This window comes from Eulemur rufifrons, chromosome 8 (assembly GCF_041146395.1).
Source record: "Eulemur rufifrons isolate Redbay chromosome 8, OSU_ERuf_1, whole genome shotgun sequence".
NCBI lineage: Eukaryota > Metazoa > Chordata > Mammalia > Primates > Lemuridae > Eulemur > Eulemur rufifrons.
In genome coordinates this window covers 61,316,922-61,335,470 of record NC_090990.1, presented here as the reverse complement: position 1 = coordinate 61,335,470, position 18,549 = coordinate 61,316,922, and the positions used below count along the sequence as shown (strand labels likewise).

The window sequence follows — 18,549 nt, the reverse complement described above, 5'->3', positions numbered from 1 at the left end:
GCTGGTAAAATTGTCTTTTATTATGCATACAAGGTGATATAACCGTATAGTTTGTTGACCAAAACATGCCATTAACATGCACACAATATCATTCTTGAATTTGAAGAATTAGATGCTCACTATTTATGTCTTATTTGAAAGCACACTTTATGATAAAGTGTACTTCATTCTACAATGAAAAAAAAAAAAACCTCAGTCTTTGAAGTTAGAAAGACAGTCTTAAGTATAAAAACTGTCCACCAGATTGTCTCTCTACACTAGGACCAATTTAACCCATCTGAGCTTTAGTTGCCTCCTAAGTAAAATGGAGACAATATCAATCATTGTCATATTGCAACAACTAAATAAAATAAAATGTGTCATTTAGCAGAGTGCCTGAAAAACATGCTTTCTTTCAAATAATTCTTTCAGATTATTGGATGTAAATCATGCTGATCTAGTTGTTGATATAAACCCAAGATAACTGAATGAGTAACTAACCACCGACCAGAGAAACAAGCTGCCCAGAAATATATTGAAAGGATATTTCAGACATATGCACCTGTTTATTATCTTAAACCCCTGTGTGGTTTTCTGCAGGGTAGGCTAAACCATCTGATCAGTGCTGAAAACAAAAATAGTTGGAGAGGCTTCCTTTGTCCTTTTTCTCTACCTTCACATCCTAGCCTCAGTCCTCTGGACTTTATCACTTGGTTGGTGAGAAAAGGCAAACTCAAGACAAGCGTAATAAAAAAGAAGAAAAAGAAGAAAGAAAAGGAGGGCTGGGAGGTAAAACATGAGTGCTTTAATTCCCACAGCCAAGCTCATTTAAACCAAGATCAAAACAGGAAGAGTTAGAAGGAGGGTGAAAGGGTCCATCTAGAGAGAAGTGCAAAGGAAAACAGCAGGCTTGCCCCTGTCACTGCAGCCCAGCAAATGCCAAGCTCCTGAATCTAACTTATCCTCCGGAAGAGAAGAAGGGCATCTTGACCTCTCTCTCATGATTAGACACCTTGTCGATATATGGTTGACTATGCAATTGTTGATACTCCTATCTGAAATGTCCTCAGTTACCTCAGGCACCTTAATCTTTTCATGTCCAAAAGTGAACTATCTTAACCTGGAAGAAAGCTCATTCTCTGCTTCTTCCTGTCCTGGTAAGTGGATTGATTATTTGCCAAATTCCCCAAATCATCTTTGCTTCTCTTCCCTCTTCAGCTGACTCAAATATCCAGTTAATCTCCAAGCCCCACTGATATTTTAAATATTAGTTTATGAAGACAAATTTCAAATACACAAAAACAAAAATATATAACATAAAAATCTTCATGTAGCCATCACCCGCAATTTTCAATTCATGGCTAATTTAGTTTAGTATCTCTCACTTTTCTTTCTCTTTCCATATCACTGACTTTTAACACCTAAATATTTCTGGAATAGCCTCCCTCTTTCTTCCAGACTCTGTCCTGGTGAGTTGCTCAAATCTTACAGTGTTCTACCAGGTCTACCTGGATTTTAGCTGGTTTTCCTTATATTTCAAAAACTACTTTGAAACTCAAATCCAATCAGATTTCTCCATTACATGAATTCTGTTCATGGCCATCCTCTTTACCCATTGAATATAGTTCCAAATTCTTAGCAAGTGGTTTCTCAGTTTTGGCCATGCTTACCTGCACAAATTCTTACCCTACAGCCTCTACCTTCATATCCAGTGTTCAACAATCTAATTCTCCTCTAAGTAATGCTTCCCCTGAAGGTCTTCAGGCATTTGAGTAAACTTTTTCTTTTGCTTGATGGATTTTGCGGCCACTTTTGTTTGTCTAAACCCTTGCTTATACTTCAATGCCTGGCCTCAAGCATCACTTTCTCTTCTAAGCCTTCCCTGTAAATAATCTTCACTCTTTTATCCTGAAAACAAACCTGAGGAAGCCATTTCCTTCTCTGAGTTATAATACCACTGCATTACTAAATGCCTCTTTTATTTGTAACACACACCACGTTCTAATAATTTGGGTCTTTGTAAATCTTCTCTAGGGGCCATGGATGCCTTTTAATTGGGGGCTGTGTATATGCTTTTCTTCTTGCCATGCTCAACTCAGTGTGTTAGAGATGAGCCAAGACGAATTTTTGGTGAAAGAATGCCAAATAATTCTCCTTACTGGCAATTTTTGATAACATTTAAAAATTTATCTACAATGTAAGTGCATTATAATAAATATTTCAAGGGACATCTTAATCTAAATATTTATTTTATAATCCACCAGGAAGGATTAAATATGCAGGGAGTAGGTAATATAACTGGTAAATTGATGTGACCATTAGAAACGAGAGCACAAAAGAAGCAGGCTTTTTTCGATATTTTTCTATATTATACCCATCCAAAGAAACTTTCTCCTTGAAGCTTAATTATTATGAAGTTGGATGCTGGAAAGTTTAAGGCTATTTAAATAATTCATATTTATACAGTACTTCACAAGGATAATTTCTTGCCTATCTCCACTATCTTGAGGGAAGAGAGGAGGTTACTTTCAGATAAGTGGTATTTTACTGAACAAGATTTGAGTTGGATCATTAGGGAATTTGTCCATATTGTATATCCAGTCCAGGAGATGGAGAGATAGGTAAGGAAATATTTTCTTTCCAAATTCTTGATAAGAAAGCTAAGAAGTCATGTGCTCAAAACTATACACTAGGGAGAGATTAATATCAACTTTGGGGTTTTTCTGCCTATTAATGTTACCCAAGATTAGTAAAAATATGTTGGAGTTAAATAACATATTGGTATGATAATTTATTTTTAGAAACACAGTTAGGTGATATAAAGTGCTTCATTTTCTTGGACTCTGACCAATACCTCACACCTAGTGAGTCCTTTTCCTCTGTATTTTTGCATATCATTTTTGCATGTATAGCTCACAAGGGATACAATCCTCATTGTCCTCTATATTACCAATAACTGATCTGAGAGCACAATTTCCTTTAAAGTTTAATATAAACTTCTCCCAGTATGCTGGGAAGGGAGTCAAATTTAGAGATAAAAATGAAAACTTTTATTTTAATAAAAACTCAATTATATGCTTCTGTGTTAACTTGCCTTTAGAATGTGAACTCTGACAGCAGGGCACAGATCCTGACTTTTGATTAATTTTTACTTATTTCCCAGTATAGACATATTCACATTTGGGAACTGGGAAGCTCCATAAATATTTGCGTTAACTGGATGATTGAATCAGAACCAAAGTGGGTGAAATTTTTTTCTGTAACTTGATTTAGGTGCTTGTGTTCAATTTGTGAGCCACTCGCAGTTAATTTTAAGAAACTAATTTCTCTTCTATGCATACATAGACATAAATGTCTGCTTTCTGAGTATATATGCATATATATAGCCATATAGAGTTACATAATACATAGTTTAGATAAATTAAATACATATATGTTAAAAGTTTAACTTATCAGAACTTTATATGACTATTCACAGTTTATCTTACTTAATGTTATATTTTCAGCAACTTTCCCACTCTGATCCAGTATGACCCCAATTTAACTTGATTACATATGCAAAGGTTCTATTTCCAAATAACATCACATTCACAGACACTATGGGGTTAGGACTTGAAGATATCTTTTTGAGAGTAACAATTCAACCCATAACAGGGTCTCATGTCACTGGAAAATGTTCTCTTCCTCCAGCCCATCATAATCACTTCTGAGAAGTACATATTTTCTAATCCATTTATTTAACAGATAATATAAATCTGCTTTCTGATTTTTAAAAAGGGCTTATGAACTTTTATCTTTTCTGGTAAATCATATTGTAAGACTGTAAGGGTAAAGACCATGTTATAATTTTGTTTTAGATTTTTTGTATTGTGTACTCTTCTGTAGAACAAAATAATGATGTAGTTATTAATAAATGCATTAATGAATAAACTAAGAGATTGCAAACCTAATATTGCAAGATTTTTTTATGAAAATAAGTAGTAAATGATGAGTATGTCAATTTGTAATCAGATTTTTCATTTTTAACTTACGTGCTTTTGACTGTTCAATAAGAGTATTATAAATTCACAAATGAGCATATATTTATTGACATTGTTATAATTAAATTACATATAAATTTTTTAAATTTCACAATATAGGTTTAATAGTTATATCTAGTAATTTAAAAGTAAGAGATCCTATTTTGCTTTGCAACTACAAAGAAGTTTTCACATTATAAACAAGAATAAGACAAGTGTGGAATGTGGATTCTTTAGTACTAAGTTTTCTTAGAAATAAACATGGCATTACCTTAAACTATTTCACAGCAAGAATTCCCAAATGCTGATGCAAAATAGTAGAAATTTATGTCAATTATATAAAAATAATGTTTTTAATTGATATGTCCACAGATGATAATGAGTGTGGAAATTTAACCCAGTCCTGTGGTGAAAATGCTAATTGCACTAACACAGAGGGAAGTTATTATTGTATGTGTGTACCTGGTTTTAGATCCAGCAATAACCAAGACAGGTTTATCACTAATGATGGAACCATCTGCATAGGTAAGTTCAATTATCTAAGCTAGAATGTGTACCTGTCTCTTATTATTTGTTATTAAACTCTAGAGATTAAATAATATTTGAGCCAAATTCTACTAGACCCTAATTGTACTGTATTTGTTAAATATTTTCAATTTCTTTATTTCTCTAATGGCGTTATGATCAGTTACTATGGAATATTTATTCAAGGAAAGAAGAAAAACAATTTTTGAGAAAATCAAATAGTGTACAGAAACAAAGAAAAGTGTTTCATGAAGCCATGAGATCTAGCATGGTGGCAAACAACAGAATAAATATTTGTACTTAAGAAAAATACATTAACTCAAGAAAATTGTCATTTGTATTATAAGATATTGATGCTTTATAAATGTGCACTCTACAATGGGTTCCACAGTTTTTCAGTCATTAGTTACAAAAGATTTGTACTCGTGGTTTTACTTCTGCCTTGATGAAAGTTAGTCACACTTCAGATCTGCATTAAGTTTTTCTGAATACTAGAGTCCTATTTAGAAAATCATCTCAGGTTCACTTAAATGTCCTTTGTATAGATAGTAATTTCAATTCAATCCCTAGGTGATTATTCATGTCTTCTAAGTTTGAAGAGAATAACTAGAAGATTTGTAAAATATATTCTTCTAATTTGGTCATACCTGTGATTTATCAGATCCTATAGAATTTGGATTACAGTCTGAGAAAAAAAAGATTTAGAACTTTAACATGAACAATTTTCAGAAGCAAATTTTCTGGAGCTGAAGATTTTTAACTTTGAAAATAAATGTTAAATCATCTTAATCATGGATTCTAAAAACATACCCAATTTACCAATAACTAGTATAATTAATTATGATTGTTAAGCTATGAAATTAATAGATGAATTTAGGCCCTGAGAATTTAATCATATAGCCAAGGTTAGATATGGGACTAGAATTTAGGAACATGTATGCAACATAGACAGGAATAGTGTGCTGCTTTTGCATTACATAGTTAAATAAAAGAGACATATTCTTGTTAATCTAGATCACACTAAAGCCTTTGCTTAGTTCCCTAGTGCGATATTATTCACATATGATAAGTTAGGATACAATGTTCAAAGAAAACTTATCTGTGAAATGTCTGTATAAAGAAATTATCCAGTCTCAGGTACCTATGCTTCACAACGTTTACTCTGCTATGTAAACAGGGAAGATTTTATTCTCCTCATTTTATTGCCGAGGGAAGTAAAGGGCTACTTTAGACTTACACATTTAGGAATAAAAGTAGGACTACAATCACAGTCCTGTATCTAGAAAGCCATTGTTATTAATATTTCCACAGATATGTAGATGAGTGGACCATTTACATCTCCTACATTAATCTGATTCATGCAAATGCAGTGAGTCAAGTTTTGCAACGGTATAAAATATTTAAAATATGAGAAAATAATGCTATTTCTGTCGAATGATAATTTATCTTTAGTGTTTGCTGAAAAACAATTTATTGGAATATAGCATAGAAATAAATTCAGGAAATAGGAATATGTGAGATTCTGCCCAGAAAACTTACAGTACTTTGCTATTTGTTACTTCTCAAGCCTACATTCTTGTTGCTAGTCTGAGAATGTCATATGTCTGTGTTTTACCTTTAATAGTTAAGTTCACATTACATAGCTCTGTAAGCTTTAGTAGAAATGTTCCATTTAGTGGAGAAGTCTAACTTGTAACATCTTAATCACTGTAATTTAATATAATTTTAACTGTGCTCTCCATTCCCTAATGTCCCTTGTCTCCAGAAGACATCTGTCTTTTTATCTGATCATGTTTACTTTTAATATCACTCAATTCACAAAGGGCTATATTTCTCTGTCCATGTTCCTTCACGTAGAGAATTCCTACATTAGAAAACAGAAAACACACACACAAAGATGATTGAATCCCAGTGTTTTAAGGGGGTGTAGTATATTTGTAATTTAAGAGTCTTTTTCTCAGTACTCATTTCTGTTGAGATACTGTGGAATGGCCCTAAGTTTTTGCTAATTCCCTTTTTAGCTATCTTAAGTAGTCAGCAAATGCACTAACTGTATTAAAACCCAATACCTGCTATTGTGTCCTTCTGCTTTTACCTGTTTTGTTTGATGGATTATTCAGTGAAAAACTCAGTTTCTGGAAAAATGTTATTTCTCACCAGTTTTTCTTGTCCTTAAGGATTAAGCTTTTTTAAGAAGCAGTGCAGCTATTTTTTTTTTTCTCCATTCCTGTAGCAATTTTCATTGTGCACTGTGATAATCCTCAGGGAATTTGAACAAAGAAACATAAATCTATTCCTTTTCTAAATTAGAATATCATCTTATAGTGTACTGCTTCTGATTTGAAATTTTAGCTGACCCTTAAATTTGACATATCTGGTAATTATAATCATTAAGAACCTCTATGAATAGAAAATGGAAGACTCCAATATAGGGCAAGAAATGATCCAAGCAAAGTTCCTTATCAAAGTCCATATTCAAACACTATATTTCACAGATAAGGCAATTTGCAGCAGAATGCTTTGGGTGAGATTTAGCACCATGCATATTTTTTCTACCCTTGGAATCACAGTAAAACAAAATGTCAGAAGCCCAGCTCTTGAGAGACCTAGTTACAGACCAGCGTTTCACGAATGAGGATACTGAGGCCTCCAATTGTGAAAGGACTGTCTCAAGGCCAAATTAGTAGAAACCAAGAATTCCTTCACTTTCACCACGTGCTTTAGAGCAGTGTTTACTGCTTATAATGTTTTGTGTCCTTAGGTACTCTATGATAATTTTAGATTTTTTCTAGCTTTAAATAATATTAAAATTGAATTTTGTCTTTGAAAATTATTTCCAACAATTGAATATTTTTTCTTTGCAGTCTGTGAGTTAAACATTAGAGAACTCCATTATTGATAATAATTATAGGAATCATAACCATCATATGATCATGTTTTGAATGAAGATTATAATAAAATACTGCTGGCTTGGCTAATTATAGACATGAAAAACAAGCATAACTTTATTAATGAAAAAGTAGCAAATGAATGAAATTTGTAAATAATATGCTTCATTTAGTGATATCAAATTACGAGTATAAAGTCAAGTGATAAACTGGTAGCGGGGAAAGTAGGTCAATTAATAAATCTGTTTTGTCAATTCTAGCCTGACTTCAATAATTGCATAGCAGCAATTTAGCTTTCATTAAGATGAGGGAGAGGGTTCTTTTTCTCTTTTACAGCCTTGAGGATTACCAAGACATGTCAACCTAAAAAGACACTCTTTATCAATCTGTATCTCCAAACCTACTTATTCACAGGGCTCCTGCTAATGGGAAAACGTGCAATATGAATAGAATCACTGATCTTGATTTTCCACTTACAATACCAGGTACCTACTATATCCTAAGCACCACTCCAAACACCTACACATACATTTCCTCATTCGTTATGAAATAGGGCTCTTCTGAGTTAGAAGGTATTTTTTTAAGATATTGCCCAAGGTCACATAGATAATAAATGTTAGCGTCAGGATTTGAATTAAGATCTTCTAATTAGCAAACCCAGTGCCTTTTTACTACAGGAAGAAGGAAACAGATTTATTAGATTCAAACCACTTGGGCCCTGCAAGAGATTGCAAGAGAAGTTAGTGTGGATCTTACTGCAAAATGGCAGTTTAACATTCATTTTGGCCAAGACAGGTTCATCTCATTCTGAGATGAGATGCTTTTTCAATGTTTTATGGTTTTCTCTATATCGCTGGGTAAAAAGGTGGCATAGAATGATGTAGGGCTGAGGATAGTGGAAGCTCTTTTGAGTACCTAGGCACACAATCAGTTGAGGTGGTCACATATTCCATTACTGGATTAAACTCTGTAAACTCTACTACTAAAGCTCAGAATGAGAAGGGTTTCAAATTCAGTATACCTCATTTCCACATTTCAGTAAAAAATAATGAAAAAATAAAAAGGTAGATCAGACAACAGTTTAGAAAACATTACTTTGATGGGATGATTAATATTCTTTCATAACATTTGGAGTCTACCATAAAAAAAAAAATCACATAAACTTAATCTTGAATGTTAGCATCCCAGGATACTACCTCGTTATTTTTACAGATTGCCATAATGTCACTTGGTGAATCCAGAACATGAAATACCCTACTTGGTCCAAGGCTGACATGCTGGAACACAAACTGTCTGAATGAGTGATGGAAGGGCTTGACCTAGAACAGAGACCCCAACAGAAATACCAAAGAGTGTGGAAGAGACACAGGGAAAAGCTGAAACAGAATTAGTTGTGAGCACCAAGATTGTGTACGGTTAAGTCTAAAGTGCAAGAAGGAGTATAGAAATTGAGTTTGTAGAGCCAAGATTTTTTATGTTGCTCAGAGATTGAGTAATGTTGTACATTTAAATGGTTTTGAAATTGAGAGAAATCAAAACCTTGTTTACTATTAGCATAGAAGGCATCTAACCTACAAAACATGGACATTCAAAGAACATGATACTTTTCTTGCCCATTAAATCAATTATTCTATTTATGATATACTTTATATGTCTGTTCACACTTTCATTATGGTGTTTTCCCAGTTAGGGTAGAGCATGTGTGTTATTTCAACAGCCTCACTCAAAAAAACCCAAAAAGACTCGTCTTTGATTTAGTGCTATGTTTTTTACCACTTCGTTGATAACAAGAAAAATAGTAATAGCCTTAGTATACACTACCACCTGTGTTCTTCTGTCTTTAGCCAGGACTAAATGCTTTCTTTGGTGGTTCTCTACATCCCAAGAGTCAATCTGCTTGACCCCTACTTTAATTTCTGTCCATTTGTTTTTGTGGAGTGGTAGTTTCTGAATACACATAGAAATGAGGGGAAGAGAGATGATGCTGCAGCAACATTCCTCTTTCTTTAGAAGATTTCTGGGTAGCAGAGATCGTGAATATATAGACTTGTCAGAAAAACAAGAGCTTTTCTAATCTTCCTTCAGGCTTGGGCTGTTAATTGACTTCTTAAATCTAGTGCCATCACCTTTCTAGCTAACAGAAATTTCTTCAAGAATCTAGCAAGAGACTCACTGTAAATTCTAGTTTTAAATGGTGTGAGTTTGGATTTTTTTTTTTATCTTTATTGTTTTTTAAGTGAGAAATTAGGAGCAGCTGCATTTAAGATACCTAGCTAGATGACATTTTAAATTAGACTTTGATTACTCGTCTTTTCATTGTAGCAAGCAGTACTGTGCTACTCTATTAGTTTTTAAAAAATCAAATTGTAAATTTAAGACTACAGGTTCATTCATTAATTTAACAGAAAGTATCTCCAAGTTCTCAGAACTGGGCTAGAAACACAAAAATCTTTGTGTTAATTTAAGGTAATGATCAGGATTTTTCAGTTACTTGGAATCTTTTCTTATACTGGCAGAGTATTTATACTGTATTTATAAATTTTAAAGCATATTTCACTGCATTACATAAAATTTTAAATTAAGAATATAAATCATGTGAGCTTAAAATTCAGCACTTATTATGGCTTCAATCTATGGCTACCAAGAATCTAAGACTTTATTCTGTACAATTACTTTATCTATGATGATTGTGTATTAGCACAATGGTAAAATATAACCCAAACAAAAGTAATGAGTTGTAAAATTTTAAGGGAGTTCAGTAACGCGTTCCACTACATCTTAGTTTTTTAGGTTAACTTACATGCAAAAATGAAGCTTTGGAAAGAAAATAGATCACTCTTTTATCCTCCAGTTTAAACTGAGTTGTTACACTTAATTCAGTTTAATACTGGAAAAAATAAGTTTAAATGTATTTAAAAATTGTTTTTTTTATTAAATTAAGACTAAATGTCACATCGTCAATGATGAAAATTGATAGAATGATTTTATTGATTAATCATGCTATTCAGAAAGCAGTTTGAGAGTTTAGCCCATGAATAACATTTTCAATTTTCTGTCAAATTGGATTGGGCAAATTAGAGTTAAAAATTATATGCAGCTAAGTTTGTTTTGCCATTTTTGAAATGTTAGAATTTTTTGAGAAATTTGATATGAAACCACTAACCATATATAATACTGTTATCAAAAAGGTAGCAACTATATGAGCACTAAATAAAAAATTAATTTTTCAAATATTTCCAGATATAGATGAGTGCAGTGAATCAGTTGTCTGTGGTGATCACACGGTATGTGAAAACGTGAATGGTGGGTACAACTGCTCCTGCAAGGAAGGTTATCAGACATCCACAGGAAAATCACACTTCACAGCTAATGATGGTACTTACTGCCAAGGTAAATTATATTATTAAATGTTATGTGTGATCAAAAACTATATAAAATATGTATTACACAATTAGGAAGTATCACAGAGCTACACCTTCCAAGAAATGTGCCAGGATTCCTTTATCTTCTATAAAATTCACAAAAGAAAAGGTATTGTTTTATTTAATGCAAGATATAGATAATATATTTTATGTAATTAACATACCATAGTCCTTAAAACTACTTTCTTTCATTTTCTATGAAATAACGTATATTCTAAAACTGAAGCTGAAACTCAAGTGTTACAGAATGTCCTTTTAATGTTTAAACATTATGTGTGCAAAATCAATGGAATTAATATGTTTAGCTTAGGGAAAAAAATTTTTATAATCTACTGTATAATCTATTTTCTTTTTCTACAGAAGACGTGAATGCAAACTGCCATTTAGATAATGCCTGTATTGCTGCACATATTAATAAAACTTTATCAAATGTAAGTAGACTAATAGAGTTAACACCTTATTTTATTTTGACATTTTGGTTTCAGTTAAAATACTTCCAAAGTCACATTTCAAGAAAAGTAACAAGGAGTTGAACTTTAAGTGGAGTTGAAACTACCTACACATGGAAATCTAAGTATCATGTTTGCATCAGAGATAGGATTAATTTGAAAATCCCAGAAGTATTCAAGAAGTCTTTTACATATTTAATTTTTTACTTTTTCATTATTTGGTACACTGAATAATTCTTCTCAATATGTAAAGAAAGCTGATGATTAAAATAATGAAAATCTACTTTAACTCTAGACCATTTCCACATTCAAAGGAGACATAATTGAATGCAACTAGATTTGGTACTTCAAAATGAATATTTCAAAGAGCAAATAAAGTAGGACATTCACAAAATTATTGTCATATGTTTGAAATTGACTTTCAATATGAGTAATCAGCTATCAGCTAAAGAAAATTTTCATTTAATCACATTGTAAAGAATATCCTTTGGTTGATTAAATTCTAATTCAAAGTATTATATTATAATTTATTACTTAGGATGTCAATATTTATAACTACTAAAGAGTTTTAATATCAAGGTAAGTTCATCGGATAAAGTATAATTTGATATAAAAAAATAAGAATTTATATTACAAGATAATTTAAAAAATTATCAATTCAAACATGCTCTGTTTCTTTTGGAACTAACTTTTATGCTTTTTAAGTTATTTGCTAATCTCTTGTAAATAAATTCAGATTTCAGTGCTGTATGTTATGGCTTAAGTTTATTAGTTTATTATTTATGTATAGTACAAGAAAGCCAACCTCAGAATCAATTTAATATATGAGTTTTATCCTTGAAAAGCTCCAGTAGAACTCTAAATTAGTTTCCTTTTTTGTATTCATTTTGCTCAGTTTAGATCCATAGAAGAACCTGTGGCTTTACTACAAGAAGTCTATAGAAATTCTGTGACAGATCTTTCTCCAATGGACATAATTACATATATAGAAATATTAGCTGAATCATCCTCATTACTGGGTTACAGGAATAACACTATCTCAGCCAAGGACACCCTTTCTAATACAATTCTTACTGTAAGTATGTTGAGCTTTAACTCTTAACATAATTGAGCTTGAAATTTTTCCTTTCATCTGTGATTAGTGTAGGATTCTAACATTTTTAAAAGACATAACTTTTCTTTTCAATAGGAATTTGTAAAAACCGTGAATAATTTCGTTCAAAAGGATACATTTATAGTTTGGGACAAGTTATCTACAAATCATAGGAGAACTCATCTTGCAAAACTCATGCGCACTGCTGAGCAGGCTACCTTAAGGATATCTCAGAACTTCCTAAAGACCACTCAGTTTGATACTAATTCAAGTGATGTAGGTAAGAAGGGAAGGTCAATTTCAAAACAATGGTGTTTTTCAAATAAGCCATTCTCAAAGGTGGTGGTGGGGAGTATTTATAATACTGTTGATTAAATTGGTATAGTTTTATCAATGTAGAAATGAATGGTGATGCATATTACAAGAGCAGTATGAATGAAGTACTAGTAAAAAGGATGAATATGTAAGAATTGCCTCCTTCCTCTCCTGTCCACCTTTTCCTTTTCTTGAACTGTTAATCATTTAAATACATTATTCCCTTGTTATTTGATTCAGTTATCTTATGGCTTGGTATGATCTACCTTAACCAATGATACATCAGATCTCTTGGACATAATATATTCATTTTTTTCTTTAAGAATCCTTTGCCTTTTGATAATATGAAGTAATCAATATAGTAATTTCTAATGTTTCCTGCTTCATGCAATTTCATACTTAAAGCACTCAGGATCTTGTATCAAATTGTGGATCCCAGTAAGGTTGTTCTGAGGAAACAAGACACGTTTTCTGAAATAATCATTGCACGCATCTTTATTACATTTTCTGGGTGATGTCCTGCTATGAAATAGTAGATATACAACAATCTCATCAGGATTCACCATTTACTTGAAATCAGGGTTTTAATCATTGTGATTAATATATGGGTGCCCTGAATTTTTATGATATTCTTCCATGAAAAAGGTGAAATGAACCCAGATAAGGGAATTATCACTCAAGAATTTAATTCATTCACTCTTTTAATAGTAAGTTATATTATAGATACCATACTCTAAGACATTGTAGTTACTTGTCTTTGCTTTAGTAATTATGATTTATAGCCTCTTTCAGTACATACATATTTTATTTTTTATTTAATTCAGTAAAGATTAAATTAAGCCATGAGTGCTATAGTGAAATCAAAATATTAAAACTCAAATCAGATTTTAAAGATATAAATTATGCTGTCCAAACATGTTCAGAATATGTTCATTCTCCTTGCCATAAATAAGAAGTTGAAAATACAATAATGATAGATGAAATTGTCTCTAAATAAGTAATTATATTGATTAGATATACTGATTAAACTAATTTCAGACTTTTTTATTTTCATGGTTTGTTTCAGCTCTCAAAGTTTTCTTTTTTGACTCAAACCACATGAATCATATTCATCCTCATATGAATGTGAATGGAGATTACATAAATATATTTCCAAAGAGAAGAGCTGCATATGATTCAGATGGTAGGTCTTTAACAATCTTATAGATGATATGGGTAATGAATTTTCAATAAATACTTATATGCTTGATTATATCAGATTTACATATAACATGTGTGCTTTTCTATAGAAAAATATACAGCATAATGATTTTACAGCATACAGAATATCTATATTTGTACAAATACCTTAGGGGAATTTTAACTGACAATATCTGGGTCCTTGTCTTACCTCCAACCTCTGTAACTGTCAGATAATCATTTTTGACATTCCAACACAAATGTACAAAAGAACCCTGATTTTACTACTTTTTATGCAGCAGCAAAGATGCTATAATTTGCATAGAGTTTTGAATTTCTTCTTTAGTAATCCACCATATTCTTCATCAGGAGATTAAATTTATGATTGTGTGAAGAAGTAACACAGAAATAGTGTTTTTAAAAAAGTAAATTTTTGTTTGGGCTTAGATTTTTTCCATTTGTCATTGCTTAGTAAACTCTTCAACTAAACTAAAGGCTGCATTTAAAAAAAATTGAATCAGAGAATGCTAGTACTCACAAGCAATTTAATGATTGTATAACTGAATATCCTTTGTGGATGATGGAACTAATGCACAAAGTTAATGGATTTGTCTCCATGCACACCAGCAGACAGTACAGAATCAGTTCTAGAAAGGAGGGAGTTAAGAAAGGAATCAGTCCTTCCTAAAAGAAATCAGCTTTTCCCTGTCACCTAACTGTAGTGAAGCAAGTAGGTACTATTTTAACCATTTATCTGCTCTCTTAGTGCAATTCACTTAGAAAAAACTGTGCTGATAGTAGAATTTTCGTTATTTTTGTTCTCATATGGGTAAAAATATATTTCCTAGGGAAAACATGAATTATAATATTTTCTCAAAGAATGTTTGGATGGTCATAAATACAAATTAAAAATATATACAACACACATACGGTCTCATGTGTAGACAGTATTTCATAAAAAGATATATTTTCTTTATTGTTAAAAATATGTTGCACATTCATTCTCAGAAGAGTATGTTTTTTGTTTTCCCTGCACTGATGTTGGATTTTTTTTTTTCTAATCCACCAGTACTATCTTATCCATTCTTTCTTGTCATTTTCTACACAAAAGTAAGAAATAGATGGTCATAAAATGAAGCAAAAATAACTAAACCATACTGTCATCTAACCCTGGGATCTTATCCTATTATACCATATTCTAATTAACCAAGCTTACATCTAATGTTTAGGCTCAAATCCAAAGAAGGTATTAAACTGTTGAAATTTCAAAGACAATTTTAGTAGTGTTTGGAAGTTTGGAAAAAGACATTGAAAAATACTTATTATCGTGACAGGTGATGAAATTGTCCTGGAATTAATATCTCAAGGAGATCTTGTCTGATTGTATGGTAGCTTTGCTATATTTAATGATCCCACATACAAACTGACATTTGAAAGGGACTGTAATATCAGCTCTCGATACAGCAGAGTGAGAAAATGTGTTTTCCTCAAGGTTGGATCTAAAAATCAGGGCAAATCTAACAAACTGATAAAACTCCCTCAATGTCTGCCTGTGATTATCCATTTATTGACAAAATTCATTAATGAAACACATGAATTATTTAAAACATGTACAATGTAATTAGTAGGAAAATAAAAGCAATCCATGGGGCACAGGTGGATCTTTAATCTTTTTTTATAGACTGAATTTTAGAAGAGTTAAGGGGGAGGTGTAGAGAATGAGAATAACAAGATTCAATGCTCTGAAATATGGTTTTATAATAAAAAGACAATAGATTTTTATTAAGAGATTCCACATATTTACTTTTAACTTATGAAATTGGGATAATATTTAGATGACAAGAAAGAGGAACCTATGAAGCCCTATTGATAAGGTTTTTAATTATTCTCAAGTGAAAGTAGCAATAAGGCAGTTTGAGAACAATACATCTCTAAGGAGATCATTGTGATTCTCTAAGGAGTTCATTGCATAGTCTATGTGGGAAAAATTGATTTTGGAATTTAACATAAGGAAAATCATAACTCCTGCTGCCATCTTGATAGTTTTCCAATAGTGTGGTGTCCAACTCATGATTGAACCACAGTAATAAAAGGCTTTATTAATTTCATTTAAAAGCAGCATAAGTACCAAAAAGAAAATAGATAGGAATAAGGAAGAAGAGCTACCAAATGGGAATCCTTTATCAAATATATATAAGTATTAATTGTGAAGTAAAGTCTTCAGAACTTATCACAGTTATTTGCACTATGTAATTGCTCAAATATGTGTTCTATTCATTGAATTGAAGGCTATAACTTGTTCTTAGTAAAGATGTGGTAATGTTAACAGATATTAGAAAGGTCTTAGGGCAAAAAGACTAGAATAAACAAGAAGAAAAATGAGGAAGGATAGATAACGATTTAGTGGAAAATAACTTACTCTTTACAAATGATTCCAAGTTTTTGGTCCCTTTCATTAGTGAATGAACCCTTAGCTTTTTATAAAAGGTATAGATTAGATAAGAGAATTCAAACCTAGATCGGGCCTAGAATAAGTGAAAAATCATAGGAATTGGAAGAGATTTAAAATGATGAGAATGGAAAAATACTGAGACTATATTCTTAAAGGAGGTAAAAGGTATTTTGGAACATTCTCTGTGGCACCCCTTACTTAAAGTCAGAACTTGATATCAAATAAACATTTTCATTTAGAAAAGATATGGTAATTAATAGATTTTTTAGATCCATCTTTTTTTTTTTTTTTTTTATTCTACATTTGATTTTGGACCATCTGTTGCTGCAACTCCTAAGAAGCCACTGTCCCATGAACTGGTTCATCAACTGGACCAGGTCATGTTGACCTAAAAGGTGTCCAGGTCCTACTTCAGGCTCTGATCTGTTTATAGCAAAGGCTGGGATGGTTATTATCTCTTGGAGCCATAATTTTACCGGATCAACCAGGTCATCCTAACATCCATTTCTTTTTTTAATATAAATTTTCTAAACTGGCAGTTAAGAAAAATGCTTTATGTAATGTATCTGGGTTTAGCAAGCCTCTTAGCAATCTCTTGAGGTGCTTTTTTAGGATAAAAGAGAAAACATGGATAGTGATACACTTTGGAAACTTTTAGCTAACATAAGCATATCCAAAGAATTCTATTTATTAGTGTGATATGGAGGTTTCCAGTTTTGTTATTATAGTCCTTTGTTTTTGATACTATCAACACTGGTATTTATGATTTTGTAGTATTGGGTTATGTGCTGATGCACTACATTTGGGAGTTTCAGGGGCACAGATAAATGGCTGCCTCTCAAAGCAGCCTTTCCTACCCTGACACTGCATAACTATATATTATCAATAATAGGTAAGAACCATTTCAGTGGGCACACGTTTAAACTCAGTGATATGTCACAACTCGTTCAGTCTAAGCCTGCGATAATTTTCTCCCATTACCTGTTCAATTTATATATTTGCACATGGAAGTAATAACTCAAAATTTTATCTTTGAAGTGAATATACTTCACAACCTGGTTCTTAGGATTTGGATTTAAATTTATCCAGGACTATTTTTCTCCTAAATATAGTTTGTGCAAAAGGGATACTACAGTTCATGATTATTTTTGGATTTGCAGAGGTCAGAGAATATAAATCTTAATATGGTAGAGTCATGGGCTTACTGTGGCTCACATTTTACTATCTGGGTATTTGTATAGTTCTTTTAAAGTAAAATTCCTGTCTATTAAATTTTTATGTTTATTTTAAGAGTTTAAATATATTTTTGTTTTATAAGAATTTCACTCTATGTATATATATTTGATTGATAGGTAATGTTGCAGTTGCATTTTTATATTATAAGAGTATTGGTCCCTTGTTTTCATCGTCTGACAACTTCTTATTGGAACCTCAAAATTATGATAATTCTGAAGAGGAGGAAAGAGTTATCTCTTCAGTAATTTCAGTCTCGATTAGCTCTAACCCACCAACATTGTATGAACTTGAAAAAATAACATTTACATTAAGTCACCTAAAGGTAAGCTGTTTTTCTGGTAGTTGTTGGCTACGACTGTGATACATTAATCTATAGAAGTGAACTTTTTCTTTTATTGTGTCACTTAAATTATATGTGAATTCTTGAGTTTAAAACTACAGATCCAAAAACAAAATAAAAGAGTAAAGTGGTTTTAACTAATACTTCTAAATAATATTTTGTACTTTCAGTGCTATTTAAATTTTCTAATCAACGCCAAATAATTTACATATTTGATTCCCTGAAATTAAGCTATATTTTAGTTTTATTTCAAAGCATATTGTTTAATGTGGAAGTTTTCATATTTTCAAGGAATGAGTTATAATAAAAGTATCACAATCAAAGATATAAATGTCATTTGTGTAATAACGGAGGTGTTTGGTTAATACTTGTCATTTAAAACAATACTTGAAGGATTTGGGGGTTGATTAAAATAAAATCATAGAGAAGTTTACAATATTTCATAAAGAAATTAGCAGAGACCATTTTACTCTTGTAATTTTTCTCCTAAAGCATGATCTAAATGACTTTAATGATCTAAATCATTTTTCAAACTCATATATAATTAAAGCTATATAATAAAAAGCATGATTAGAACTAACCTAGTATGTAGTTATTTTCATTAAAAATGAATGAGGAAACTCAAAATCATAGATTGTTTGCTGTCTTGTTA

The 18,549-nt window shown here is 31.6% G+C and overlaps 1 protein-coding gene across 1 annotated transcript in view; it reads left to right on the top strand.

Annotated features, from left to right (window-relative positions):
* Nucleotides 1-18,549, top strand: part of ADGRL4 (adhesion G protein-coupled receptor L4) — a 107,780-nt gene that overhangs the window by 55,294 nt on the left and 33,937 nt on the right. The window contains exons 3-8 of the mRNA XM_069478118.1: nucleotides 4,371-4,523; nucleotides 11,194-11,264; nucleotides 12,178-12,357; nucleotides 12,472-12,655; nucleotides 13,757-13,873; nucleotides 17,674-17,879. Of these exons, the coding sequence (XP_069334219.1) occupies nucleotides 4,371-4,523; nucleotides 11,194-11,264; nucleotides 12,178-12,357; nucleotides 12,472-12,655; nucleotides 13,757-13,873; nucleotides 17,674-17,879 (911 nt within the window). The remainder of the gene's footprint in view (nucleotides 1-4,370; nucleotides 4,524-11,193; nucleotides 11,265-12,177; nucleotides 12,358-12,471; nucleotides 12,656-13,756; nucleotides 13,874-17,673; nucleotides 17,880-18,549) is intronic.